This window comes from Eriocheir sinensis, chromosome 13, assembly GCF_024679095.1.
Source record: "Eriocheir sinensis breed Jianghai 21 chromosome 13, ASM2467909v1, whole genome shotgun sequence".
NCBI lineage: Eukaryota > Metazoa > Arthropoda > Malacostraca > Decapoda > Varunidae > Eriocheir > Eriocheir sinensis.
Window position 1 is genome coordinate 23,381,802 of NC_066521.1, and position 27,557 is coordinate 23,409,358.

Sequence of the window (27,557 nt, forward strand, 5' to 3'; positions counted from 1 at the left end):
CGAGGGGAATCACTGCAGCCAGCCACCGAGTTGTAATCCCCGCCCCGGGGCGGTGCAGGCCTCACCCTCTATCACTGTCAAGGAGGCACTGGCAGTCAGTGGCAGATTCTTTCTCGTGGCATCATATTTACCGGCTTCTGGCACTTCACTATTGCCAAGGCACATCAGGACTTGACAGTTTTAATGATAAATATAAGTGAGTCTCGTTATTGGGGCCCAGGAGAGAGTTTTGGGGTTAGAAATCGGTAAATATGAGAAGTTAGGTGGGACGGCCTGGCACCTGTGGGTCACACGAATGCCCGTCAGCGCTTCCTCTGCCTCGACGCGGGAAAATCAAACACTGATAACTATTGGTGCCGTGTTTTGCCTTTCATTTGAAGTCTTGTACGTCTCAGAAATTAATGATAACCAAATGCCTGGGATAGGAGGAGAAAAAAGGAGGAGGAAAAATGCTGGGGAAGAAAAGGAGGAAGAAAAATATAATGAGGAGGAGGAAGCAGAGAGAGAGGACGAAAGAGGGGATGAGGATGAGGATGAAGAGGAAGAGGAAATATATAATGAGGAAGAAAAGGAGAAAGGGATATAGTGAGGAATGGAGAAAGTGGAGAAAGAGAAACAAATAGCCTACTATTACTCAGGGCCCGTGAGAGGGGGGTGAAGCTGGTACACCATAAACATATGTATATATATAACAGAAGTTTCTACAGTTTATCAGTAAAATAATAGTTGTTGAAAAACTTTTTCTAAATAATCTTAAGCCTGGAGTGACACCACGTAATTACGTAAATGAATGGTCAAATTCTAAAATCCTGATCCCCCCAGCTGGATGGGCTCACTTCGCTCGCCAAATGGTAGGGGCCCAATGACACTCATAGTACCAGGGCCCAGTGATGGCTCTCCCTGGCCCTGCTATTACTCCTCCTCCTCCTCCTCCTACTACTACTACTACTACCACTACTATTACTACTACTACTACTACTACTACTACTACTTATAATAATGATAATAATAATAATAACATCTACAAACTCCCTTACAAATATAGGTTAAGAACATCAAAGGCATGGTAATAAGGCTTCACTTGTGCTTTATTAGAATCAAAGTACACTGATGGACGGCCCAGTACAGTACTACAAAGAGGAATAAAGTAGAAAATTAAGTAGAAGAAATAAAATCGTTACCCTGGCAGGAAAAATAGCAAGCAACCCATGGGAAAGTTGGTCCCTCAAACTTCACCATAAAAAAGAATGATAAAATAAAAAAGTTCAGAATTATTATGTTTCACCAAGAAATAAAAATCTAACCCCTAAGACAGGTAGCTAACAGGCTCCTAGAAAAATGGTTTATATTATTGAGTCTTACAAAGGTACGAAGTGGATATCAAGTGTAGTACAAAGTGGATTAATTTGTGTAAAAATCCATTCTTTTCAAACACGCTCCTACGAAAAATGGTTTATAATATTGACTCTTACAAAGGTACAAAGTGGATTTCAAGTGTACATAGTGGATTGATTCATGTAAAAATCCACTCTTTATAGACTCCTGTGAAGAATGGTTTATAATATTGACTCTTACAAAGGTACAGAGAATTTTAAGTGTACATAGTGGATTAATTCGTGTAAAAATCCACTCTTTATAGACTCCTACAAAGAATGGTTTATAATATTGACTCTTACAAAGGTACAGAGAATTTTAAGTGTACATAGTGGATTAATTCGTGTAAAAATCCATTCTTTTCAAATATGCTCCTACGAAAAATGGTTTAGAATATTGAGTCTTACAAAGGTACGAAGTGGATATCAAGTGTACAAAGTGGATTAATTCATGTAAAAATCCACTCTTTATAGGCTCCTATGAAAAATGGTTTATATTATTGAGTCTTACAAAGGTACAAAGTGGATTTCAAGTGTAGTACATAGTGGATTAATTCGTGTAAAAATCCATTCTTTTCAAATATGCTCCTACGAAAAATGGTTTATAATATTGACTCTTACAAAGGTAAAAACTAAGGCAATTTCAAAACAAGATTGACACACACACACACACACACACACACACACACACAGCCACATATCGTCACCCTCGTCAACAAACTGCCCGAGCCATTTTTTCTACTTGAGGGAAACTGAAAGAGCAAACACTAATTTCCTAAGGGCTTTTGATGTCTGTTTGTCCTGCCTTTTAGCCGTTTTCATTGATGCAAAAAATAAAAAGGTTGGCAGTTTGTTTATTAGGGCAACACACTAGAGCTTCATGAGTAAGAGAGACGAACGCTAACCATCTTGAAGGGCGACAGGTCGAGGCTGACATACAATTAGGCCACCAGCTTGCCATACGTCTAAGGCAACTGGTTTACGAGGGCAGCACATTGGATTTCGAGGAGTAACAGAGACGGACGGTGACAATCTTGAAGGGCGACAGGCTGAGCTCGGGATACGCAGAGTAGTTCTTTGCAGGTTTCTCCAGCGGCACTTGCTCCACAGGTTCCTCTAAGCCATCGCAGAGAAACACTTCCCTCAGCTTAAGCTCATCCGGCAATCTCAGTCTACGTGAATGGAAGAGATGTCACTGTGGTGCTATAGTAATGTATAATAATCAATCTCTATCTCTGTCTTCAGTCTCTCACAGTTTGGAATAATGTTGCTATTTAATGAGTAATGTTGTCTATATAATGAACCTACAATCTTGGGAGCTGTCTGCCCTTGGTGAGACAGACCTGATAAACCTCTAGTGTTGTAAGCCATTTCTCCTTGGTCTCTTATTGCATAAAAAATAAATCCTAATAAACCTTCAGTGTTGTAAGCCATTTCTCTTTGGTCTGTTTGGTCTCCTATAGCATAAAAAATAAATTCTAATAAATTCTCTGAGTCTTGGGAGCTGCTTGCCCTTGGTCCGTTTGGTCTCTTAAGCCGAAAAAAAAAATACAAATAAACTTGCAATGTGTTTTGAAATGTCTGCCCTTGGTCTGCTTGGTCTCTTGTGACAAAAGAAAGAAATACAAACATACACATATACATACAAAATAAATAATCATACAAACAAACATACAACACAAACATACAAAATTAATAAATACAGACACACTTACTTGACCCTGGTGCTGTTGCCTAAGGTCTCGTGAACCCTGACCACCACATCGCCACTGCCATCCTCTGCCAACTTGACCGCCTCGATCATCGCTCCATCCCCCTCCAGGCTGAAGAACATCTTGCGAACTATGCTGTGAGATGAAGTTGTTATTTTTTTGTTATTTTGTTTATTTATTTACGCACATAAAAAAATGTATGCGCACACAGGAATATAAATACGCACATGAACTTTATGTAATTTTACACACACAGGCTAAAAACGCACATAAAATTTTCCTTCAAAACGCGTACATAGATGGAATGACTTTTAGCGAAGAACACCTCGCCAACTTTGCTGTGAGATGGAAGGTTTTTTTCATTATTATTTTATTTTTTATTTATTTATGTTATCTTTTTACGCCCTGGCCCAAGTCCGTCACCAGGGCACAGGCAAGTGTTTATAGTGGCGCCATCTAGAAGAAGGTGAAGAAGAAGAAAAGAAGAAGACAGAAAAAAGAACAAAAAGAAGAAGAAAAAAGATGAAGGTGCTTGCTTGTGTCGCTAGTTTAAAATCATCAAAAGGAAAAATTTACGCAAGGAAAAATATGTTGTACAATAAATCCTCACTTATACGAACCTCAATATAACAGATTTCGGTTTTCACAAACTTATTTTTCCCTTTCTTTCACCAAACAAAGAAGGAAGAAAAATAACTTGTAAGATCAAAAGCCTTCCACCACCACTAACACATCAAATACCATAGAAGAAAAGGCAGTAGAAAAAACACTGTCCTGATATACATAATTACAAAGGCAGTCTGTTCCCCCCCACCCCACCCCACCCCCCCACCACCACTCTTTCACTTACTCTGAAGTTGTCGGAAACACAGACAGAGGCTTGTTGAACTCATATGCACGTTGCTGCACCTTCGCCCTGTCCCCTGAGCCTGTAGCAAAGACATGGAACACATTACGCTTCACTGCAAGGGGTGACCAACGTTGCCAGATTGTCGTACTCAGTTTCTCATATTTCCCAATTTCCAGAGGTGGGCAAGTGTGGTACTTAGTGCGGTAGTGCGGAAGTAGCGCATCACAAAAAAAGTACCACACTACCGCACTACCGCAAAATTTCTGAAAATACTGCACTATCATGGACTGCACTAAAAAATCCTGCGATACTTTTTGCAGTACTTTGAAAACTATCGAAGACGACATTTGCAGCACGACATGCTCACATAAATGTGTTTTTTTACAGTGAATTGGACTCAATTAGTCAATCGGTATCAGTCATCAGAATCAGTGATTCAATCAATCTGACTTTTCAGTTATTGTTCAAAATTAAATACTAAATAGACAAACTAAACTACTACACTGCGAGTCTTCTTTAACCTGCGCGGTGCCAGTCATTTCAACCCTGGACCTGTCCGTGGTGACGGCCGATTTTTCATTGTACTATTTTAAGCATGTTTCCTTTGTTTGGATAGCCAAGAAAGGCACTGAAGTATTCTTTATTATGACTACCACTACCGCAGCGCCGCACACTGCGTACCACACTGGGAAAGAAAAAAATGGAACCGCACTACCGCAACCGCAACTGCACTACTCCGTAAAAAGTGCCGCACTACCACAACAGCATTACTGATTTTTCAGTACCACGCTCACCTCTGCCAATTTCCAACCCAAAAGCTGTCTCCTGTGCCCCAATAACTGGCTTTTTATGTTGTTATCATTGAACTGGTTAATTATTCTTGTTTCCTGGTGATATTTAAAGGGTGAGAAGCCAGGATAGGTGATGCTCCGAGTACGATAATCTCGCAATGGTGGGTGTGACAATATATTACACTCACTGAACTGTATTGTCAAAGGGGAGAGCTGTGTAAGATAGGTGTTAATACTAAAGAGAGCGAGGTATATATATAGATAAATACACACACACATATTACACTTCACTGCAGGGTGTGGCTATGTATTACACTCACTGAATAGACACACACATACATAGATAGATAGACTTCCACCTCAAATTGGTATTCTCAGATGCTTCCTTCCCTAACAGCAACTATTTCCATAGGCCGAAAAGGAGATTAATCGGGTTGTTACGAGTGTTTCTTTAGGTTCATGGTACAGAAGAAGGGTCAAACTACCACCAGGGTCATAAAACTACCCCTGGAAATGCCCACAACTCCTATGGAAGCCTTGCTAATGATAGAGATAGAGATAGATAAATAGGCTGACTGAGTGGTGACAAGCATGCCTCTAACCTCTGTGGGGCATGAGGGCATAGGCAAAGGTGTGGGTGCCCATGTCACACTCAGCGTCAGGAGCCTTGGGTGAGCGCAGCAGTGACAGCATCAGCATGCCGCCCCGTGCTGTCCAGCCATACTTGCAATCGCTCAGCACAGCAATGCCAAGGTTGGGTTCGGAAAGGTCTGCCCACCTGACGGAGAGCATTGCCTTTATTAGTTATTATTATTATTATTATTATTATTATTATTATTATTATTATTAAAGTAGTAGTAGTAGTAGTAGTAGTAGTAGTAAGAGAGATGGTCAAGAAGAAGAAGAAGAAGAAGAAAAAAAAAATGAAAGAAAAGGAAAAAAAAGGAGAAGAAAAAGATGAGGACGAAAAAGAAAGAAAAAGAAGAAAATGAAGAAAAAAGAGGGAAACAAAAACAAGACAAAAAATAAGATGAAAAAGCTGTAGAAGAAAGAAGAAAAAAAGGAGAAAAGCGGAACACAACAAGAAAATCTAAAAATCCGGGCTTCAGACGTACTTGTGGCCACAGACTTCAAACTTGGCGGCGTCCCAGGATGTGTTGGTGTGTGTCGGCCGCTCCACAAAGCCAAACTGGGTGTCGAAGGAGGCGACGCGCGCTACGAGTGCCGTGTCGAAAGCAACCTTGAGGCACTTGCGGTTTTCATTCCAGTTGACGTGACACTTGAACTCCAGATAGGAACTGGTTGCCGATAGTGATATTTCTTGGACGAGAGTGGACCGTTCGCTGATTTTGAGGGTCCACTTGAGCTTTGCCATCAGCGGCCCGCTCTCCACCAGCTCCACTTTCTGATCCACATGTCCACTCTCCTGCAAAGACAGATGGATTAACCCCTTGAGTGTGTATTTCCCACAAGAAGACATCACCAAGCTACAGGAACAGAACAAAAGTGGCTGCTACAATTCAATGAAGAAAAATGTAGTCCTGCACCTTGGGAGGGGATATCCAGCATACCAATACCACATGGGAAACACTCCACTATTCACCACAGAGGCAGAGAAAGACCTGGGATTGTTTGTTACCAGGCAACCAGTGAAAGCCAAATCCATGCCAATCGCAGCGGACGGGTTAAGAGAGAAAAAAAGCCCGCTCTTCGCTACCCCTGTAAAAAAAAAGAGTTTAGAAGAGTGGCCGAAAGAGAGATCAATGTCTTGTGGAGGTTATCAACTCACCCCTTCGTTGAGCACCTTGCCAGTCTCCAGGTGGTAATCCATGACATCCCAGGCATCCCAGTATAGCGGAATATCATCGAACAGCACCACCTGGTTACCACGCCCCTTGGTGGACCAGCGGAGCGACCCCTCAAGTGGCTCCTCTGCCTTCCCGACCACCTTGAACCGCTTGAAAATATCGCGGGTGTCACCATTCAGACTCAAGCTCTTCACCTGCCCCTCCATGTTGATCTCTGCCTTGATGAAGTCATTTGCGAGCTTGAAGACGTTGTTCTCCAAGGCTGATGCATAGGAGACAATGCTATAGAGGCTTCCAATAGATTTCTCTTTACGGTACAGTGGATTAAGAATGAATGGATGATGAAACAGAGTAGCCAGAGGAGGAGAGAAGGGAGGGGGAGGAAAAATATAAGAAAATACAGAGAAATTCATGCAAAATGGAGGTGCAATTTCGGCGGGATGTAGCAATTTGGGACTGACCACTGTGTGTATGTGTGTGTGTGTGTGTGTGTGTGTGTGTATGTGTGTGTGTGTAGGAGTCACCTCAAGGCCAGCACCCATGTTAAACTCCATTCCCAACCACCTCCCCTAAACTTGACCTCAAAAAAATAAATATAAATAAATTTCAAAAAATTAAAAAACAAAAAAATGGACAGCAACCCACAAGTCCATCCACACAGTTTTGGGAAAGAACCAAACACACAAACAAACAAATGTGTCACAAGTCACAAGCATCATCCTTTTTTACGGCAAAGAAAACAGCTTGAGAAAAAAAAAAGGAGAAAAACGAAAGCATAATCACTTCTTACTTACAGACAGTTACCGGTGGATTCATGAGCGGCATGAACTGCCTTGACCAGCCTATGCCCGGAGCCACCACAGCCACGTAGTACTTCCCAACCTGCCCCGTGGATTGGATGAACTTGTCCTGGAGCCGACCAGCCTTCTCGCACGGCTGCTCCTGCACATCGATCTCTAAAAGGTGGTCCTCATCCACCACCACCACCTCTGTCACCTCCCACGGAAAGGTGTTGAGCGCCATCAGCCCTTCCCGACCCTCCCCTTTTGGAAAAGCAGAGATACACATGCAATTATACACATTTGACAGGGGTTTCGTATGAGTTTGGGGCATTTCCTGAGGCTATACGTACACATGACAGTACGCACAGATACATACATGGAGTTTGTGATGAAGAAGAAGAAGAAAGAAGAAGAGGAAGAAGAAGAAGAACAATGATGAGAGAGAGAGAGAGAGAGAGAGAGAGAGAGAGAGAGAGAGAGAGAGAGAGAGAGAGAGAGAGAGAGAGAGAGAGAGAGAGAGAGAGAGAGAGAGAGAGAGAGAGAGAGAGAGAGAGAGAGAGAGAGAGAGAGAGAGAGAGAGAGAGAGAGAGAGAGAGAGAGAGAGAGAGAGAGAGAGAGAGAGAGAGAGAGAGAGAGAGAGAGAGAGAGAGAGAGAGAGAGAGAGAGAGAGAGAGAGAGAGAGAGAGAGAGAGAGAGAGAGAGAGAGAGAGAGAGAGAGAGAGAGAGAGAGAGAGAGAGAGAGAGAGAGAGAGAGAGAGAGAGAGAGAGAGAGAGAGAGAGAGAGAGAGAGAGAGAGAGAGAGAGAGAGAGAGAGAGAGAGAGAGAGAGAGAGAGAGAGAGAGAGAGAGAGAGAGAGAGAGAGAGAGAGAGAGAGAGAGAGAGAGAGAGAGAGAGAGAGAGAGAGAGAGAGAGAGAGAGAGAGAGAGAGAGAGAGAGAGAGAGTGTGTGTGTGTGTGTGTGTGTGTGTGTGTGTGTGTCACCTGTTCTCAGGGGCTGACCTCACACTCTCATCAGAAGAAATTTTGGGGCCGTTAAGACAGGGACGAGGAGGAGCGGGGAAGGCAGGTACGGGGAGAGTGAGGTGGCTATGGACGATGAATTTGTAAAAAATTGAAAAGATTAGTAAAACAGAGAGCCCAGCTCTGGCGTCCGAGTGACAACAGCCACGACTGTACATACCCTTGAACAGCAGATTACAGCAGTACGATCTCACGCCCTCTGCAGCATCCATGGCCTCCTGGTACAGCCGGTCCGAGTCCTCGTACACGGCTCCTATGCTTGTGCCGGGAATGACGTCGTGGAACTGGTTGAGCAGCACCTTACGCCACGCCTCCCCCAGCTGTGCCTGACGCCTGGAGGGACCACAGGGTTACAGGAGGCTACAGGAAGCAACAGAAGGATACAAGAGGCTACAGGGAGACCACAGCAACAGCACAAGATTAGAGGAGGCTACAAGAGGCTACAGGGAGACCACAACAACAGCACAGGATTACAGGAGGCTAAAGGGAGACCACAACAACAGCACAGGATTACAGGAGGCTACAGGAAGCAAGAAGTAGCTACAGGAGGCTACAAGGGACCACAATAACAACACAGGGTTACAGGAGGCTACAGGAGGCTACAGGAATCTACAAGAGGAGGCTACAGGAGACTACAGGCATACCCTCTACATAACAAACTAATTAAGACAACACTAATGGCCATATCACAACCTCTCCTTCACTAAGACATCACTTGTTGTTTTGTCTTGCTAGTGAGAGGCTAAGAGTTACTATTGCCACTGTTAGGAATCAAGGGTTGTTTGGGAAGTAAGGGTAATCCAGTAGCGAAACGGAGCATTCGAAAGCAGTTGCGATTTAAATGTTCTAGAATCACAAGAGGCAAGCTAGCTCATATTTGCCCAAACCAGAGTGTCAGGCAGCGTACTCAAGTGTGTCTTTCTTCTGTATTACGCGCATGAGGGACGCAACGGCCAGCAGCAGCTCAGCGTCTCGCAGCGCCCACTCACACGCACGATTCTGACGCTTGGTTTTGGCCTAAGAGAGAAAAAGAGAGGGAGAGAGAGGGGGGGGTTGATCAAGGCGAGAGAGATAGAGAGAGAGAGAGAGAGAGATGGGGAGATGGGGGGGGAGAGAGAGGGAGGGGGGGTGATCAAGGTTAGAGAGAGAGAGAGAGAGAGAGAGAGAGAGAGAGAGAGAGAGAGAGAGAGAGAGAGAGAGAGAGAGAGAGAGAGAGAGAGAGAGAGAGAGAGAGAGAGAGAGAGAGAGAGAGAGAGAGAGAGAAATAGAAACACTGATAGGATATATAGATAAGATAGATAAGATAGGTAGATAAGATAGGTAGATAAATAGATAGATAGATAGATAGATATTATTTTCTAATTTATTTATTTATTCATCTTTTAATTTTTTTATTTGTGTGTATGTGTGTGTGTGTGTGTGTGTGTGTGTGTGTGTGTACCTGCAAGGTTCATTTCTTTCTTTATTTTTTTATTTTTTTATTTTTTTTATATATTTTTATTTATTTCATTTATTTATTTACTTTTTTTTTCTTGTGTGTGTGTGTGTGTGTGTGTGTGTGTGTGTGTGTGTGTGTGTGTGTGTCTGTGTGCGTACCTGCGAGGTGTAGGTGCCATTGTGCAGCTCAAGGTACAGCTCGCCCACCCAGCGGCAGAGGTTGTGACTCTCAGACTCCAGGCGTGCCTTCACCCCTGTGACAAGTATGACTCACGCCAGACCAAGAAAAAAGTCACTTGGGCTCATGTGCTCCATCCTGCAGGGGTGACAAAGGAGCAGGAAGGAAGGGAAGTGTGAGTGAGGAAGTACCTGAACCATTTCTCTTCAGCACTCACTCCAAAGTATTGCAATTTAACCCCTTGACTGCGGATTTCCTACAAGAAGACCTCACTAAGCTACAGGAATGGAACAAAAAGTGGCTGCTACAATTTAGTGGAAAAATGTAGTCCTACACTTTGGGAGTGAATATCCAGCATACCAATACCACATGGGAAACACTTCACTATCCACCACAGAGGCAGAGAAAGACCTGGGAGAGTATGTTACCAGGCTACCAGTGAAGGGATATCAACCAAACCAATACCACATGGGAAACACTCCACTATCCACCACAGAGGCAGAGAAAGACCTGGGAGAGTATGTTACCAGGCTACCAGTGAAGGGATATCCATCATACCAATACCACATGGGAAACACTCCACTATCCACCACAGAGGCAGAGAAAGACCTGGGAGAGTATGTTACCAGGCTACCGGTGAAGGGATATCCAGCACAGCAATACCACATGGGAAACACTCCACTATCCACCACAGAGGCAGAGAAAGACCTGGGAGAGTATGTTACCCGCCTACCAGTGAAGGGATGTCCAGCATACCAATACCACATGGGAAACGCTCCACTATCCACCACAGAGGCAGAGAAAGACCTGGGAGAGTATGTTATCAGGCTACCAGTGAAGGCGAAATCCGTGCCAATCGCAGCGGACGGATTGAGTAAAGTAGAAGGACAGGAAATTGGAGGATCTAACCTGTCTATTGTGAAATGGAAGCAGGAATGAAGGGAACTATGAAGACTTATCTGAACCTTTTCTCTTCAATACTCACCTCAAAGTATTGCAACCTGAGTACAGTATAAGGACAGGAAATTGGAGGATATAACCTGGCTATTGTGACATGACCAGTGCCACATGATTTTTCTTACAGCAAAGGAAGAAGCTTAAGGAGTCAAGGGTAAAAATAAATAAAATCAGGAGCCGTCTCGACACCCCACCTACGTACTTGGGGCAGCCGTCCACATCCCTGAGGCGGCGGCTACGCTCCAGCATGGGTCTCGTGGGGCCGCCTCCACCATCGCCGTGGCCATAGAGGAAGGCTGAGGTGCTGACACGTCCCTTGTCCTGCAGGTTGGTTACTGTGTGCAAGGCCTCCTTCACCCTGCAGGAGGGGGAGGTAAGGGGGGCAAGGGTGATGCTGGGCTGAGGAACACACACACACACACACACACACACACACACATGATAGCCAGCCCCTTATGGTATAAATCAACAAAGAATGACCTTGCTTTGTTGTATAGAAAGTCTCATTAGTATGGAAGCATATATAAATATTCTGAGTCAAGACATATGGTAACTGTTTGGGGTTTTGTTAGGTTAGGTTTAGGGTGTCTTCAAACACACACATACGCACACACCTGACTCTCAGCTCGTAGGAGTCCCCTGGTGGGAAGTGCGCCAGGATGGTTGAGCCGTCAAGTCCTTCCCAGAGAAAGTTGTGGTGTGGAAACTTGTTCAGAAGACTCCAACTCAGCTTCTGTGTCAGGAAGCGGCTGATACCAAAGTGCTGAGGATGGCAATAGGGAATCGCGCGTAAATATATACCAATGGACTTTTTATGAAGAATTTACACTGACTTTCTTATATTATTTCTTTTGCTAACGTGCTTTTTCTGTCCTGCTCCCTTCCTTCCTGTAAAAAAATTGAAAAAAAATATATAGTCTGTCATTTGCAAGACTAGACAATACCTAAACCTCCTCCTCCTCCTCCTCCTCCTCCTCCTCCTTTCCTCTAAAAACAAGCTATCCTGTCAGTTGCAAGCCTAGACAACACCTCTAATTTCTCCTCCTCCTCCTCCTTCTCTTCCTCCTCCTCCTCTACACCTCCTTGCCTCTAAAAAAACATGCTATCCTGTCATTTGCAAGCCCAGACAACACCTCTAATTTCTCCTCCTCTTCCTCCACCTCCTCTTCCTCCTCCTCCTCCTCCTCCTCCTCCTCCTCCTCCTCCTCCTCCTTTCCTCTAAAAAACATGCTATCCTGTCATTTGCAAGCCCAGACAACACCTCTAATTTCTCCTCCTCTTCCTCCACCTCCTTTTCCTCCTCCTCCTCCTCCTCTTCCTCCTCCTCCTCCTCCTCCTCCTTTCCTCTAAAAAACAAGCTATCCTGTCATTTGCAAGCCCAGACAACATCTCCAATTTCTCCTCCTCTTCCTCCACCTCCTCCTCCTCTTCCTCCTCCTCCTCCTCCTTTCCTCTAAAAAACAAGCTATCCTGTCATTTGCAAGCCCAGACAACACCTCCAATTTCTCCTCCTCCTCCTCCTCCTCCTCCTTACCTTGCAGATTTGTGGGAACTGCGCCGAGTAGCCAAAGGTGTCTGGCAGCCAAAACTCTTGACACTTCACGCCAAATTCCTTCATGAAGAACTGCTGACCATACAGAAACTGGCGCATGAAGGACTCTCCACTGCAATGACCCAAGGATAGGAGGAGGAGGAGGAGGAGGAGGAGGATAAAAATTAAAAAAAGCAATTTACAATCACCATCATCATAACCACCACAACCACAACCACCACCACAACCACCACCACCTCCTCCACCCACCTGGGAATGAGTCCATCCATCTCCACCCATGTTCCGCCCACAGGGATGAACCGCCCCTCATCCACTTGCTGGCGGATCCTCTCAAAGAGTCCTGGGTAGTGCGTCTTGACCCATGAGAGCTGCTGGGCCTGCGGGAAGGGGGGGGGGGGGGGTGATGATCGGCATGTAGTAGAAGAAGAGGAAGAAGAAGGAGGAGGAGGAGGAGGAGGAGGAGAAGAAGAAGAAGAAGAATGAATAAATATAGTAGAAGGAATTGAACGAGAAAAAGAAGAAGAAAAAGAAGAAGAAGAAGAAGACTATTGGAAGAATTAAATATATATAGTTTAAGAAATTAAGTCCATTCTCCCGAACTTAGAGATGAAAGAGATGAGAGAGCAAAGACACTGATAAATTCTTGCATTTCAAAGTTGGACACGAGAGAGAAATCCCCACAATTACCTGCGAGCAAGCAAATTTCAGCTCTGGGTACTCCTCCATTAGGGCCAGAGTAGAGGACCAGGAGCGGGCACATTTCCTCTTTGTTTCTGAGTAGGGCCAGAGCCAGGCAGTGTCGATGTGGCAGTTTCCGATGAGGGCCAGCGTGTGTGCCAGGCCCCCATTACCCTTGGCAAAGAAACTGTCGGCCAACTCACTCGCCTCCCTGAGAATACAGACACTGCCATTGGGGTGCATCTAGAGGTCAGTAAGTAGGCATGCATGGTTCCAAATGGTTCTCAGGTCAGGAAAAATATATTTAACCCCTTGACCTCTTAACCCCTTGATGAAGACCTCACCAAGCTACAGAAGTGGAATAAAAAGTGGCTGCTACAATTCAATGAAGAAAAATGTAACGTCCTGCACCTTGGGAGGGGATATCCAGCACACCAATACCACATGGGAAACTCCACTATCCACCACAGAGGCTGAGAAAGACCTGGGAGAGTATGTTACCAGGCTACCAGTGAAGGGATATCCAGCACACCAATACCACATGGGAAATTCCACTATCCACCACAGAGGCAGAGAAAGACCTGGGAGTATAATGTTACCAGGCTACCAGTAAAGGGATATCCAGCACACCAATACCACAAGGGAAACATTCCACTATCCACCACAGAGGCAGCGAAAGACCTGGGAGTATAATGTTACCAGGCTACCAGTGAAGGGATATCCAGCATACCAATACCACATGGGAAACACTCCACTATCCACCACAGAGGCAGAGAAAGACCTGGGAGTGTATGTTACCAGGCTACCAGTGAAGAGATATCCAGCACACCAATACCACATGGGAAACACTTCACTATCCACCACAGAGGCAAAGAAAGACCTGGGAGTATAATGTTACCAGGCTACCAGTGAAGGGATATCCAGCACACCAATACCACATGGGAAACACTTCACTATCCACCACAGAGGCAGAGAAAGACCTGGGAGTGTATGTTACCAGGCTACCAGTGAAGGGATATCCAGCACACCAATACCACATGGGAAACACTCCACTATCCACCACAGAGGCAGAAAAAGACCTGGGAGTGTATGTTACCAAGCTACCAGTGAAAGGATATCCAGCATACCAATACCACATGGGAAACACTCCACTATCCACCACAGAGGCAGAGAAAGACCTGGGAGTGTATGTTACCAAGCTACCAGTGAAAGGATATCCAACATACCAATACCACATGGGAAACACTCCACTATCCACCACAGAGGCAGAGAAAGACCTAGGAGTGTATGTTACCAGGCTAACAGTGAAGGGATATCCAGCACACCAATACTACATGGGAAACACTCCACTATCCACCACAGAGGCAGAGAAAGACCTGGGAGAGTATGTTACCAGGCTAACAGTGAAGGGATATCCAGCACACCAATACTACATGGGAAACACTCCACTATCCACCACAGAGGCAGAGAAAGACCTGGGAGAGTATGCTACCAGGCTAACAGTGAAGGGATATCCAGCACACCAATACTACATGGGAAACACTCCACTATCCACCACAGAGGCAGAGAAAGACCTATGAGTGTACGTTACCAGGCTAACAGTGAAGGCCAAATCTGTGCCAATCGCAGCGGACGGGTTAAGAAATGGTGCCTTAAGCCTCGTAATTCTCAAGGGTCAGAAAAAAAATAATGGCATCAAGAGAAGGAGCATTGCCTGAGGTTGTCCTTGACGATGGCGTTGACGATGTGGTTGGCCGTGTGCAGCGCCTGGTGGCCCCGGGGGTCCTCCAGGGGCAGGGTCGAGGCCAGGTCATGCAGCACCTCTAGGTCAGTCAGCAGCTTGAACACTTTGCGGTCACGGGTGCTGACCTCCACGGCCTCCACAGCAAAGGTCCGATCCTTGTCTGAGGGGCCTGAAGACACTCCGTTTTGGTCATTTTATTGCTGGTATGAACTAAGCTGACCTGACATGATAGCACTCTTTTTTCTTCATGTTATTGCTGGCATGACCTAAGCTGACCTGACATGACACTCCTTTATTGCTAGCATACCTAACCTATCCTAACTTAAAAACTAACCTAACCAAACCTAACCTAGCCTATCCTAATCTAACCAAACCTAACCTAATCTAACCTAACCAAACCTAGCCTAACCAAACCTAACCTAGCCTGACCTAATCTAAACAAACATAAGCTAATCTAACCTAACCCAACCAAACCTAACCTAACCTAACCTAATCTAATCTACCCTAACCAAACCTGAAGACAGAAAAGTTACAGGAAAAAGAAATAAAAGATGAGTATAAACGTAAAATGGCAGAGGCCTTGAGTGGAAAATGGGAAAGTGTAAAAGATAGTACAAATATTGAAAAGTTTTTGGAAAAATAATGGTAACTACAACAAAAAAAGTGGTAGGGATGAAAGTGGTGAGAGATGGAAAAAGAAAAGGAAATTCATGGTGGACAAAGGAGATAAGGAGGATAGTAAAAGAGAAAAGGGAACTTTTTAAGAAAACTCAAGAAAGAAATGTGGCTGAGAAAGAGCAAGCTCATTGCAAAAAATGAAAGTGACCTACAAAATTTGGTCAGTGTTTTTGATAGTGTCTGTAAAAGGAGAAAGCTGAAGGTAAACCTAAACCTAACCAAACCTAGCCTAACCAAACCTAATCTAATCTAACCAAACCTAGCCTAACCAAACCTAACCTAACCTAATCTAACCAAACCTAATCCAACCTAACCTAACCTAACCTAACCTAAGCTAACCTAACCAAATCTGACCAGACATGAACATTTTTCCTTTTATTTTCCATTCAAAATCTTCACTACAAGCCCCGTAACTCACTGATCATGCCGTCCTTGCCGCCGCCAAACATGCCGCAGCAGGCCATCTCAACGTACAGCACCAGGGTATGCACCAAGCCGTCCCAGCGCTTGTGCAGGAGGTAATCGGTGCGGCTCTGGTCTGGCTCCGAGTCCCCAGTGCACGTGGCGCCTTGAAGGGGACTGAGGTGCCGCCCCCCCGGTGAAAAACCCTGCATGGAAACATCAACCCTTGCCTGACACACTGAGCTATGAGTATACAGTGTGCTTAAAATATTAGATATGGCTGGAGACACCAACCCTTGCTTGACACACTGAGCTATGAGTACCTATACAGTGTGCTTAAAATAATAGATATAGCTGGAGACATTAACCTTTGCCTAACAAACAGAGCTATGAGTATACAGTGTGCTAAAAATTATAGGTGAAGGTTTGGGTGCAGGGCTATGGTACCCTTTGCCTGAATTACTGTCTTCACTCTCTTCTCCAATTACTGTTTTCCCTAATTTTACATGTCTAATAAAAAGTAATGGTGGTAGGACATTTTTAGGACATTGGTCGGTATTATAAGCAGCTATTTCTAAAGATCAAAGAGGGAGTCAGTCAGGTTCTAATGAGAATGTTTCTTTAGGTTCATGGTACAAAAGAAGGGTTACACTACCACCAGGGTCATAAAACTACCCCTGGAAATGCCAACAGCTCCTACAAAAGCTTCACCAATTATGTGTTCCTTAGGTTCACGGTACAGAGGAAGGGTCAAACTACCACCAGGCCAACAGGGTCATAAAACTACTCCTGGAAATGCCCACAACTCCTACAAAAGCTTTGTCAAATATATGTTTTAGATTCACGGTACAGAAGAAGGGGCAAACTACCACCAGGGTTATAAAACTACCCCTGGAAATGCCCACAACTCCTACGGATGCCTTGTCAAATATATGTTTCTTAGATTCACTGTACAGAAGAAGGGTCAAACTACCACCAGGGTCATAAAATTACCCCTGGAAATGCCCACAACTCCTACAAAAGCCTTGACAAATGTGAGTTCTTGGGCGACAAAATGTTTTATAATATACGACTTATTCAGTGGTTCCTTTCTCCTCTGGCTGCATTATAGCTAATCAATAGTGTATGTCTTTATAATAATAATGTACACCTCTTCAAAGCTCCAAGCCTCACCTGCATTGGCTCCCCATCCTTGGTCCACAGCAGCGCCTCCGCCTGACTCACCCAGTGCAGCCACACCTCCTCACCGGCCCAGGACGCAGGGACATCCACCTCCACCTGAATAGACACACACACACACACCTGTACACCTCAGGGAGTCACGGCTGCAGGTGCATTTTTTTTTACAACAAGGGAGACGGCTCAAGGGCAACAAAAAGGGTGTAGACAAAAAAAGCCTGCTACTCACCGCTCCCACAACAGACATCAAGACACCTCTCCTCCCAAAACTGACCTCTCCTCTGGCCGCTCATTACTTTTGTTCTTGTGGGAGCAGCGATTAGCTTGCTTTTTTCTTTTTACACCTTTTTTCGTTGCCCTTGAGCTGTTTCTTTAGCTGTAAAAAGAAAAAAAAGGTGGGGAGGGCAAAAGAGAGGTCGATTTTGGGTGGAGGTGTCCCAATACACTTTTCTACAAATAGGTAAATACAAATAGGTAAATACAAATAGGTAAGCACAAAACAGCTACAAGAGGGACTGCTGCCACTCACCCTGAACCAGTGCGTGCTCCACAGCGGCCCAAAGGACTGGCCCGCTGCTACTGGCTGGAAGTCCTGTGTCACCACCTTCCTGAAGGGCCACTCCTCCCATGACCCTCGGCTCCCCGGCACGGCCCAGTGGAGCAACCCTACACAGGTAACACATGGCACTGTTAGCCTCACCCTGCGCCAACACCATGGCTTATTCCTCAGCCTAAGTCGAGCTCAAATTTTTTTTTTTTTTTTTTTTTTTTTTTTACGTCCTAGCTTGTATTACCGGTACGCTTTCTGGTTGGGCCTGGCAGTTGACCCAAGCCCATCATGGTGCAGGCAAGTGCTTATAGCAGTACCTATCTATCAAATGAAAAGATTATGCATGATTCCTTTATAAAGAAGCTTGCCTGGCTTTACAGATGATTATACATAACTTTGATTTGGAGTCTATTTCATCTTGTGAGTCAGAATTTCAGGTTACATTATTATTCATTCCCTTCCTGAGGCTAATTTTAACCCAGTAGCAGCGATGTCCAAATTTGTGGCTGTACCGTGCACCAGCGACTGGCCAAATTTTTGCCATGATATAAACCCCCCAAAATAGATGAAGCATAAACTGATCACAAATGCATTGATATGAAATGGTTTGTGTGAGTGCTGATTTTTTCTCATCTTTCTCGCTTAGAGGGAGAAGCCTTTAAGAAACATGATCCCCGCAGCTACTGGGTTGAGTACATGAAGTTCCCTGACCCTCTCTGCTAACAAGCCATGAAACTGCAATATCTGACAGAGACAGCTAAGAAGCTTATCAACACTCTTAATTCATCAAAACACTTTTTTAATAAATATTTCTGAGGAATAAATGGTGAGAAAAATATTATTCTACTTGTGGAAAGAAAGAGAAATGCAAGAACTTAACAGCCATGAGTGAATATCAGACCCTCGGGAAGGCCAGTGAGTGTTCTCCAATATATATTACTGAGGAATAAAAAAAGAAGTGAAGAAAATATTATACTACTTATGGAAAGGAAGAGAAATGCAAGAAATTAACAGCCAGGGGTGAATATCAGACCCTTGTGGAGTCTGGTGTGAGTGTTGTCTAATATATATTTCTAAGGACTAAATAAAGTTTAAAAAAATGTTACTTTTGGAAAGGAAGAGAAATGCAAGAAGTTGACAGCCAGGAGTGATTATCAGACCCCTAGAAAGGCCATTGTAAAGGTCATCTCCCTGACAGAACTCGCCCCGTCAACAAAAGCAGTGAGGGTCAACATACTGTCCACCACTTTGGCCGCAGGGAACAGTCTGCTTCTCAGGTTGACGTCCTTAAACTGGTTGTGGCTGATGTACTTCTCGATGCGCTCCAGGGTGGTGCGGCGGTGCTTGTGGCAGCTGGCAACCACACTCTGCTCCATGGTGCCTTGGACCTGCCAAGCATAGGATGACAAAGAAAACAGTTATTATTTAGGCAAACATTTCAAAACTCATAACATAACAAAGCCTGTCATTAGGATGCTGCTCTGCCTGATACTGAGTCTGACATCAAGTGCCTGTCATTTGGGGCTGTTATTTGGGTCACGGTATCTCCTGTGCCAGATAGGTATGTGTTATTAGGGTGCTGTCATGTCTGTCATTAGGGTCTATCTATTCTGTCTGGACTTTCTCATCTAATTATCTGCAGAGGAAATGTAACAGGTGAGAAATACAGGTGTCAAATATCATTCAGAATCTTCTACTCCCTAATCTCTATGGTTACAATCTGCTGATATGTCCATCACATCAATTATTTTTGCTGGTATGATGCTGAGATGCTGAGGGTCATCTGACATCTTTATCTCACCTCTATCACTGTGACCTCTTCTTAAATTGACCTGAATCTATCACTATGACCTAATCAAAGACTCTAGTTTACTTGTCCGGCCTCGTAAGGGTGTGACAGCGATGCTATGGGGTCAGAACATCAGGTAGTAACAAGATGAGGTCACGAGGGATGCTGTGGCTGATCTCACATCTCTATCTCACCTCTATCACTGTGACCTCTTCTTATTTTGACCTGTATGGCTTCCTAGGTCCTTTTAAGTTCGCTATATCGCTAAAAAAAAGTGTAACAGAGTGATGCTGAGGCCCAGAACATCGGGTAGTAACGAGATGACAGAGATGAGGGATGCTGCGGGTGATCTCAGGTCTTTATCTCATCTCTGTCGCTGTGACCTCTTCTTGTATTGACCTGTATGGTTTCCTAGGTCCTTTTCAGATCGTTATATCGCTAAACAGGTGTAACAGAGTGGTGTTGAGGGCCAGAACATCGGGTGGTAACGAGATAACAGAGATGAGAGGGATGCTGCGGCTGATCTCAGGTCTTTATTTCATCTCTGTCGCTGTGACCTCCTCTTATTTTGACCTGTATGGCTTCCTAGGTCCTTTTCAGATCGCTACATCGCTCAAAAAGTGTAACAGGATGGATAAATAAACAATAGAATAAGAATAACGAGATAGTATTAACGATATGTCAGAGATGAGGGATGCTGCGGCTGATCTCACGTCTGTATCTCACCTCTATCACTGTGACCTTTTCTTATATTGACCTGTACGGCTTCCTAGGTCCTTCTCCTCTTGGTTATTCACACACTTTGCTTATCAATGGCGCCACACTGTTTATCTTTTCATATTGTTTCATCTCGTTGTCATGGCCGGGCAGCTTCTTCTTCTTCTTCTTCAGTGGGTTATTAAGGTGTCGTACTCAGCTTTTTTATGTATTCTACAGTAAGGGAAGCAGGTCAGGGGCAATGGTAATAAGTAAATAAAGCCCGCTAATCAATGCTCCTATAAAATAAAGCAGTAATGAGTTGCAGTGCGTTATTAAATATATCATTGTTATTTAGGAGGCATTATAGACCTATATAAAACCACTGGAACTTATCAGTGAGTCTTATTCTTGAGTCAACCAAACTTTTCACTTAAAATCGACATATTCTATACTAGTTGAAAGAATTAAAGTACTAAATAAGCTTATATCATTGCTATTATGAAGCACTGTCGTCCAGCTGGCAGCGGTGGCGACGGTCAGCTGTTGTGTGTGGTCAAGTGTGTGTCGGGGTGACGTATGGGAGTTAGTGACCCCTGCTGACCCTGCCTGACCCTCCTGACAGGTGGGTCCATGAGTGTATCAGTGCCACCGTCTCTGGTCCATGGTCTGGCCGGAGGTCACAACAGCAGCAGGCCATTAGTGTCCCTCAGGCGGGGGTGTCTTGCGGGGCTCAGGGAAGGATGTTGCTTATGACAAGTGGCACTGTGCCAAGCCCTCCTGGCACTGAGTCACCCCGCCCCACCCAGGCAGTCACCACACCAGACACATGTGCCCTGTCCTCCCCTTCCTTCCCTTGTCGGAGGTCGGAGGGAGACTCACCTCACCTGGTTAACTCACCTGGTTGCTCCCCCATGTGCACAAGTTAGGCAATATGAGGTATACGAAATAGGGATAGAAAGGGGCAGCTGAAGTCTGTAGGTACACCAGTCTGTAGGGGTTTGTATATTACTGAGTAAGTATAAGACGATTAAGTAAAAAAGACTGAGTTGTGTACCTTGCATAGATCACTTTATATTGATGGGTGTATTAATTATTGATTAGACTACTAGGTGTATGCTGTGATTAATAGAGTGCTGAGGTTAGAATTTAGTCAAACTTGTAAAGAATGGGACCAAACAATATGAGGTATATGAAATAGGGATAGAAAGGGGCAGCTGAAGTCTGTAGGTACGCCAGTCTGTAGGGGTTTGTATATTACTGAGCAAGTAGACAATAAGTAAAAAGACTGAGTTGTGTACCTTGCACAGATCACTTTATATTGATGGGTGTATTAATTATTGTTTTGACTACTAGGTGTATGCTGTGATTAATAGAGTGCTGAGGTTAGAATTTAATCAAACTTGTAAAGAATGGGACCAAGGGATACAGGTAGGGCAGATTTGAAACTTGGTCAAGAATCCAGTGCAACAACCTTGTCAGACACTTAATTACTTACAATACTCATACCTATTTTTGTGATCCTGTGTACATTCCATACTTGGTAAACTTAACTTAACCTTCTGGCATTGCACTTTTATTCTCTTCGCTCGCATCCAAGAGTGTTTTCATGTCCCCCTCTCTTATATTTTACTCATCTTTTGTTTCAATCAGAACTTTAATTTCCTGAACTCTTCCTGTAATCCAACTGTTTGCCATGTGTAGTTGTGCATGACTGATAAGTTAATAGCATTGAGTTTATCAGTCATGCACAACTCCTGTAATCCAACTGTTTATCTTTGCCTTGTAGAGTTGTACATGACTGATAAATTGATAGCATTGAGTTTATCAGTCAAGCACAATTTATCAGTCATGCACAACTCCTGCAATCCAACTGTTTATCTTTGCCTTGTGGAGTTGTGCATGACTCATAAATTGATAGTATTGAGTTTATCAGTCATGCACAACTCCTGCAATCCAACTGTTTAACTTTGCCTTGAGGGGTTGTGTATTACTGATAAATTGACAGCATTGATTTTTTTTGTTTTCCAGGATGACGAGTTCCCGGCTCAAGAGTTCCCGCGTGGCCGTGCTGCTGCTGGTGGGTCTGAGCGTGGCCATCGCCCTCATGTACCTCCACCTGGCCTCGGAGGTGGCCCAGCTGCGCACCTCCATGCACCCAGATGGTGAGTGACTCGGCCCAGCCTCTACTCCTGTACCATAAGACTTCATGCATTTAGTTCATGAATAATGTTATGTCAGTCTGTTAAAAAATTTGATCATAGTTATGGAATTCCTACAAAATTTAAGTGTCCTTTTGATATACAGTAATTCCCCTTTTACAAATGCCTTACTTCATGAGTGTTTTGATTTACGAGCATAAAAAAAGTCACTTAAAATGGCTTGGTCTACGAGCAGTGACTTGGTGTACGAGCTTCCTCTTTTTTAACAAGTGGAAGACATGAGCATGGGTTCCCATTGTTCGTCGCAAGATGAGAGCGCTCAGAACGGATAACAATGGGAACAGGGTCTCAGTCCACGCAGTATACTCACAGAGGTAGCACCCGTTGTTGGGCTTTTCATGGTCTATTTTGTGATCCTGGGGATAGTTTTACACAACTTCTGCATCTTGAATGGGAAAAACACCATAAAAACCTGGTTAGTCTTCTCTGTTACCTTGGGAAGTAGTTGCAGTGGGAGCCTGAGACATTTAACCCAGTATATACCGCTGCGGGGATCATGTTTCTTAAAGGCATCTCTAAGCGAGAATAATGAGAAAAAATCATCACTCAGGCAAGCCATTTCATAATGTATATCAACACATTTGTGATCAGTTTATGCACCATCTATTTTTTGGGGTTTATATCGTGGCAAAAATTTGGCCCATCGCTGGTACATGGTAAAGCCACAAATTTGGCCCGTCACTGCTACTGGGTTGATAATGTGGACCTTAGTCTTTTATCTTGCTAGAGGGAAACTTAAAATGGAAGAAGGTGCCTTACCCTCCTCTGCCCCTCCCCTTCCCCAGCTGCTGTGAGCTACCAGCAGCAGCCAATGGGGGGGCTAGGCAGGCCAGGAGGTGTGCTGGACCTGGACAGCCTGGTGGTGATCTACAACCGTGTTCCCAAGACAGGCTCCACCTCCTTCATTGGGCTTGCCTATGACCTCTGCGCACGGAACAAGTTTAACGTCATCCACATGAACACCACCAAGAACACGCCCACGCTCTCGCTGACTGACCAGGTGATTAAACACACGCACATACCTTGTATACAGTACTTAGCCCTGCCTGACCAAGAACATGCCATTGCTTTCCCTCAGAGATCAGATGAAACACACAGAGTACTTTCCTAACCATGCCTTATGTAATCAGGAACACACACACACACACACACACACACACACACACACACACACACACACACACACACACACATAGCATATCATACCTAGCCCAATGTATGTGCTTCCATCCATATTCTTGAGAAAATGAAGAGTAATAATTCAGGAAAGATAATTTAACACCAAGGGATTTAGAAAAAGAATGCAGTGAGGAGTTCTTTTTTTTTTTTTTTTTTTTTCAGATGCGGTTTGTGTACAACGTCTCCAACTGGATAGAAAAAAAGCCTGGGATATACCACGGACACGTTGCCTACCTGGACTTCAACAGGTGAGTAATGCATGTGTGAGGGTTAGGGGTCAACATTTATATGACTGACTTCTACAGGAGCACACACAGTTTCATTGTTCCAGCGTTACCAGCACACACACACACACACACAAAGGAAGAGCAGAAGTAGGCAAAATGATTCACAATTCTTCTTATATACAAAGCAGAATGGGTAAATATGGGAAGGGCAGGACAGAAAAAATATAACTTTTGTCTGCCAGTATGGGTTTTTATTTTCACCCGCCTCTCTTTGCTTGTTCCAGGTTCGGGGTCAGCCAGCAGCCAATCTACATCAACCTCATCCTTTCAAAGTCACCGCCTCATCTCATATTACTACTTTGTGCGCTACGGCGATGACCTGCGGCCCTACCACATCAGGCGCAGGATGGGCGACAAAATGGTGAGGCACGGCGCGGCACATCACACTTTTGTCACTGGTTTTCAGCGTGCATATCTGTAACGTCTTTCTTGCTTATGTCTCAGTCTCCACAGTTAAGTTTTCTGATGTTCTTCCTTGCACTAGGCTTTGTTCATGAGTTTGTGCATGTTAGTACTGTTAATATTAGCTCGTACTAAGAGAAAACTCCACTTTAATGGTGTATGGATGTATCTCTGTATGTCTGTGCATCAGCCTTGTCTCTGGCGGTCTGTTTAAATGTGACCAGTGTGAATTTTAATTATTTCTCGACTTGTTTTACTGATTAATGGTTTTGTCGTAATCTTCTTTATTAACGAGACTGACCAGCGAGGTGAAGCAAACATAATTGATCAGGTGTCCTCCCCACAGTTTCATCATTGTCTTTTTTATTAACGAGACTGACCAGCGAGGTGAAGCAAAGGTAATTGATCAGGTGTCCTCCCCACACAGACCCTGGACGAGTGTGTGGCCATGGAACACCCAGACTGCTCCACCACACACCTCTGGATCCAGGTCCCCTTCTTCTGTGGCCACCATGCTGAGTGCTGGTAAGTAAGGAGGCTTTTAAGTAGCATCATTATACCTTAGTATTATTTTGGAGGTTATCAGCAGTATTATCGTCACGCCTTGTCATTAATTCAAGGGGTCATTATCAGCATGTTTTCTCTGGTGTTCTTTTGTTCTTGTAGGTATATAGAAGCCGTATTTTTTTATTATTTTATTTATTTATTTATTATTTTTTATTTTGGTGTGTGTGTGTGTGTATCTTCTGTTCTTTACATATGATAGCAGCTGTCTTTTTCTGTGTGAGAGAGTGTGTGTGTGTGTGTGTGTGTTCCTCTCCTTACGTAATTCTTCCTCCTTATTTATTACCTCTTCCTCCTCCTCTTTTCTCTCCTCCATATACCATTCTCCTCCTCCTTCTCCTCTCCCCCACACCTCCTCCTTCAGCCCTTTGCCATTCTCCTGTACCATAAAATAAAGAAAATAAAACTACACTCACCACCTGACCTCTGACCTTTCCTAACAGGGTGCCGGGGTCAAACTGGGCGCTGGAACAAGCCAAACAGAACTTGATCCACAAATACTTCCTGGTGGGCGTGACGGAGGAGATGGGAGACTTTGTGGCCATGATGGAGTATGCACTGCCTCGGATTTTCAGGGGAGCCTACGACCTCTATCTCTCAGGTGGGTAAAAGCTTTCAATCTTGCCCGAGCCCCGTACTGACTAACCTGTTATGCCAAGGCTCTCCCACACCAAATTGTCCTTCTTTTCAGGGGTGAAGTCACACTTGCGCAAGACAGTGAAGAAGATCATGCCATCCCCAGAGACCATAGCCAAGCTCCAAAACACCAAGGTTAGTATGGTAGATTTTTTTTCTTCTTTTTCTATCATTTTCCAACTCCCTAATGTATTCTTTTCCCATTAATAAAAGGATTCCATTTCCAGTATGTTTGTGGGCTTTTTTTGTTTCCTTTTTTATTTTCTTTCATTCCTTTTCTGTTCACTGAAACTCAACTTTGACCTTGTGACTTCCTTGCTAGTACATATTGCAGCTTTTTTATTTGTTTGTTTCCTATTTCTTCACCCTTGAGTAATCTCCCTTTCTGTAAAAAGATAAAAAATAAAAAAAATCCATCTCCGCGTCCTTCCCAGGTGTGGCGGCTTGAGAACGAATTCTACAACTTCGCCCTCGACCACTTCCACTTCCTGCGGAAAAAGACGCTGGTGGACGCGGAGCCGGGCGGCCGCCTGGTGGACCGAGGGCAGAAATTCGCCTACGAGAAGATCAAGCCAAAGAGGAATTAAGTTAAGTGGTTCGTAGTGTAAAAACGTCGTTGTTTTTGTAGCTGTATATTGATAGCGCGCCAGGGAGATATTATGTCTAGCGAACTCAAGTGCCTGCAAATACTAGTACAGTAATATCTGGATTATCTGGACTAAAAGGAATGAGGGGAAGCTGTGTTTGAAACTGGCAGGAATTCATATTTTCCAAAGCCAAACAAAAGAATGGTAATATCTTGATTCTCTGGACTAAGAAAAATGAGAGGGAAGTCACATCCGAGAATTTGCAAGATACTTCCCGAAGCCAAACGAAGAATGTCATGAAATTCCCTGTGAAGTAAATTAAACATATCTTGATTCTTTGGACTAAAAAATGGAGGAATGCGTGTTCGAGATCATCAGGAATCCACATTTCCCGAAGCCAAACAAAAGAATGGTAATATCTTGATTCTCTGAACTAAAAAATAAAGGCAAGTCATGTCTGAGATCATCAGGAATCCACATTTTCCAAAGCCAAAAAACGAACAGTAATATATTGATTCCTTGGACTAAAAGCTGGAGGAAGGCGTGTCCTAGATTGGCAGGAATTCATATTTTCCGAAGCCAAAAAAAGAGCTTCATGAAATTCGTTGGTGCAATAAATTAAACCTTATCTTTGGACTAAAAAATGTAGGAAAGTCATGTCCGAGATTGGCAGGAATCCTTATTTTCCGAAGCCAAACAAAGAATATCAATAATTTCGCCAATGGTCGCTAAATTAAATGCAGTAATCAGAAGAAAAGTGTAACTGTCAACTCTACATGCACAGAAACGGTGTAAAAACTCGTAAACACATCAAAATGAAACATGAATTCACCTTACGTAAAGCCGAAACAGAATACAATTGGCAAAACGCAGACTTTGTAATGTGTGGAGGCAGACGTGTGCTCTCAGTAATCACAGAGAAGCACAAATTTCCTATAACAGTTGGGCTCGGATTACGTATCTTAGTCTGGCAAATTGAGATAATTCTGTACGTAATTTCCTTCGTTTAAATTTACGCTGTACACATCATGGTCATCACTGTTACTCATATGATAGACTAATTTTCTGTAGCTGTCAGAACTCCAAAATTAGGCTCGGATTTCATATTTGCGTCCGGCAAATCAAGATAATATTGTACGTAATTTCCTTAGTTTTAATTTACGCTGTACACATCATGGTCATCACTGTTTCTCATATGATAGACTAATTTCCTGTAGCTGTCAGAACTCCAAAATTAGGCTCAGATTTCATATATGAGTTCGGCAAATCGAGATAATACTGTACGTAACTTTACTTTGTTTTAATTTACGCTGTACACATCACTGTCATCATTGTTACTCATATGATAAGGAAGGTCTACCAGTGATGAATTTATGGCTCAGATTACGTATCTTAGTCTGGCTAATCGAGATAATACTGTACGTAACTTTACTTTGTTTTCATTTACGCTGTACATCATGGTCATCACTGTTACTCATATAATAAGGAAGCTCTACCAGTGATGG

General features: G+C 43.9%; 1 protein-coding gene and 1 pseudogene across 1 annotated transcript; one reads left to right on the forward strand and one right to left on the reverse strand.

The window, feature by feature from the left end:
• Positions 1-1,070: 1,070 nt before the first annotated feature.
• LOC126998231 (alpha-mannosidase 2C1-like) lies at positions 1,071-19,826 on the reverse strand. Its single transcript, XM_050859716.1, is given in 21 exon segments — positions 1,071-2,545; positions 3,089-3,220; positions 3,936-4,014; positions 5,329-5,504; positions 5,842-6,152; positions 6,516-6,796; positions 7,329-7,577; positions 8,496-8,668; positions 9,243-9,352; positions 9,932-10,088; positions 11,110-11,265; positions 11,522-11,670; positions 12,442-12,571; positions 12,709-12,836; positions 13,147-13,348; positions 14,852-15,050; positions 15,978-16,167; positions 17,135-17,239; positions 17,670-17,806; positions 18,928-19,078; positions 19,674-19,826. Coding segments are annotated over 20 exon segments (3,396 nt in total). The 5' UTR covers positions 19,067-19,078; positions 19,674-19,826; the 3' UTR covers positions 1,071-2,352.
• A 1,086-nt stretch (positions 19,827-20,912) lies between these two features.
• Positions 20,913-27,278, forward strand: LOC126998232 (heparan sulfate 2-O-sulfotransferase 1-like; annotated as a pseudogene).
• Positions 27,279-27,557: the final 279 nt, after the last annotated feature.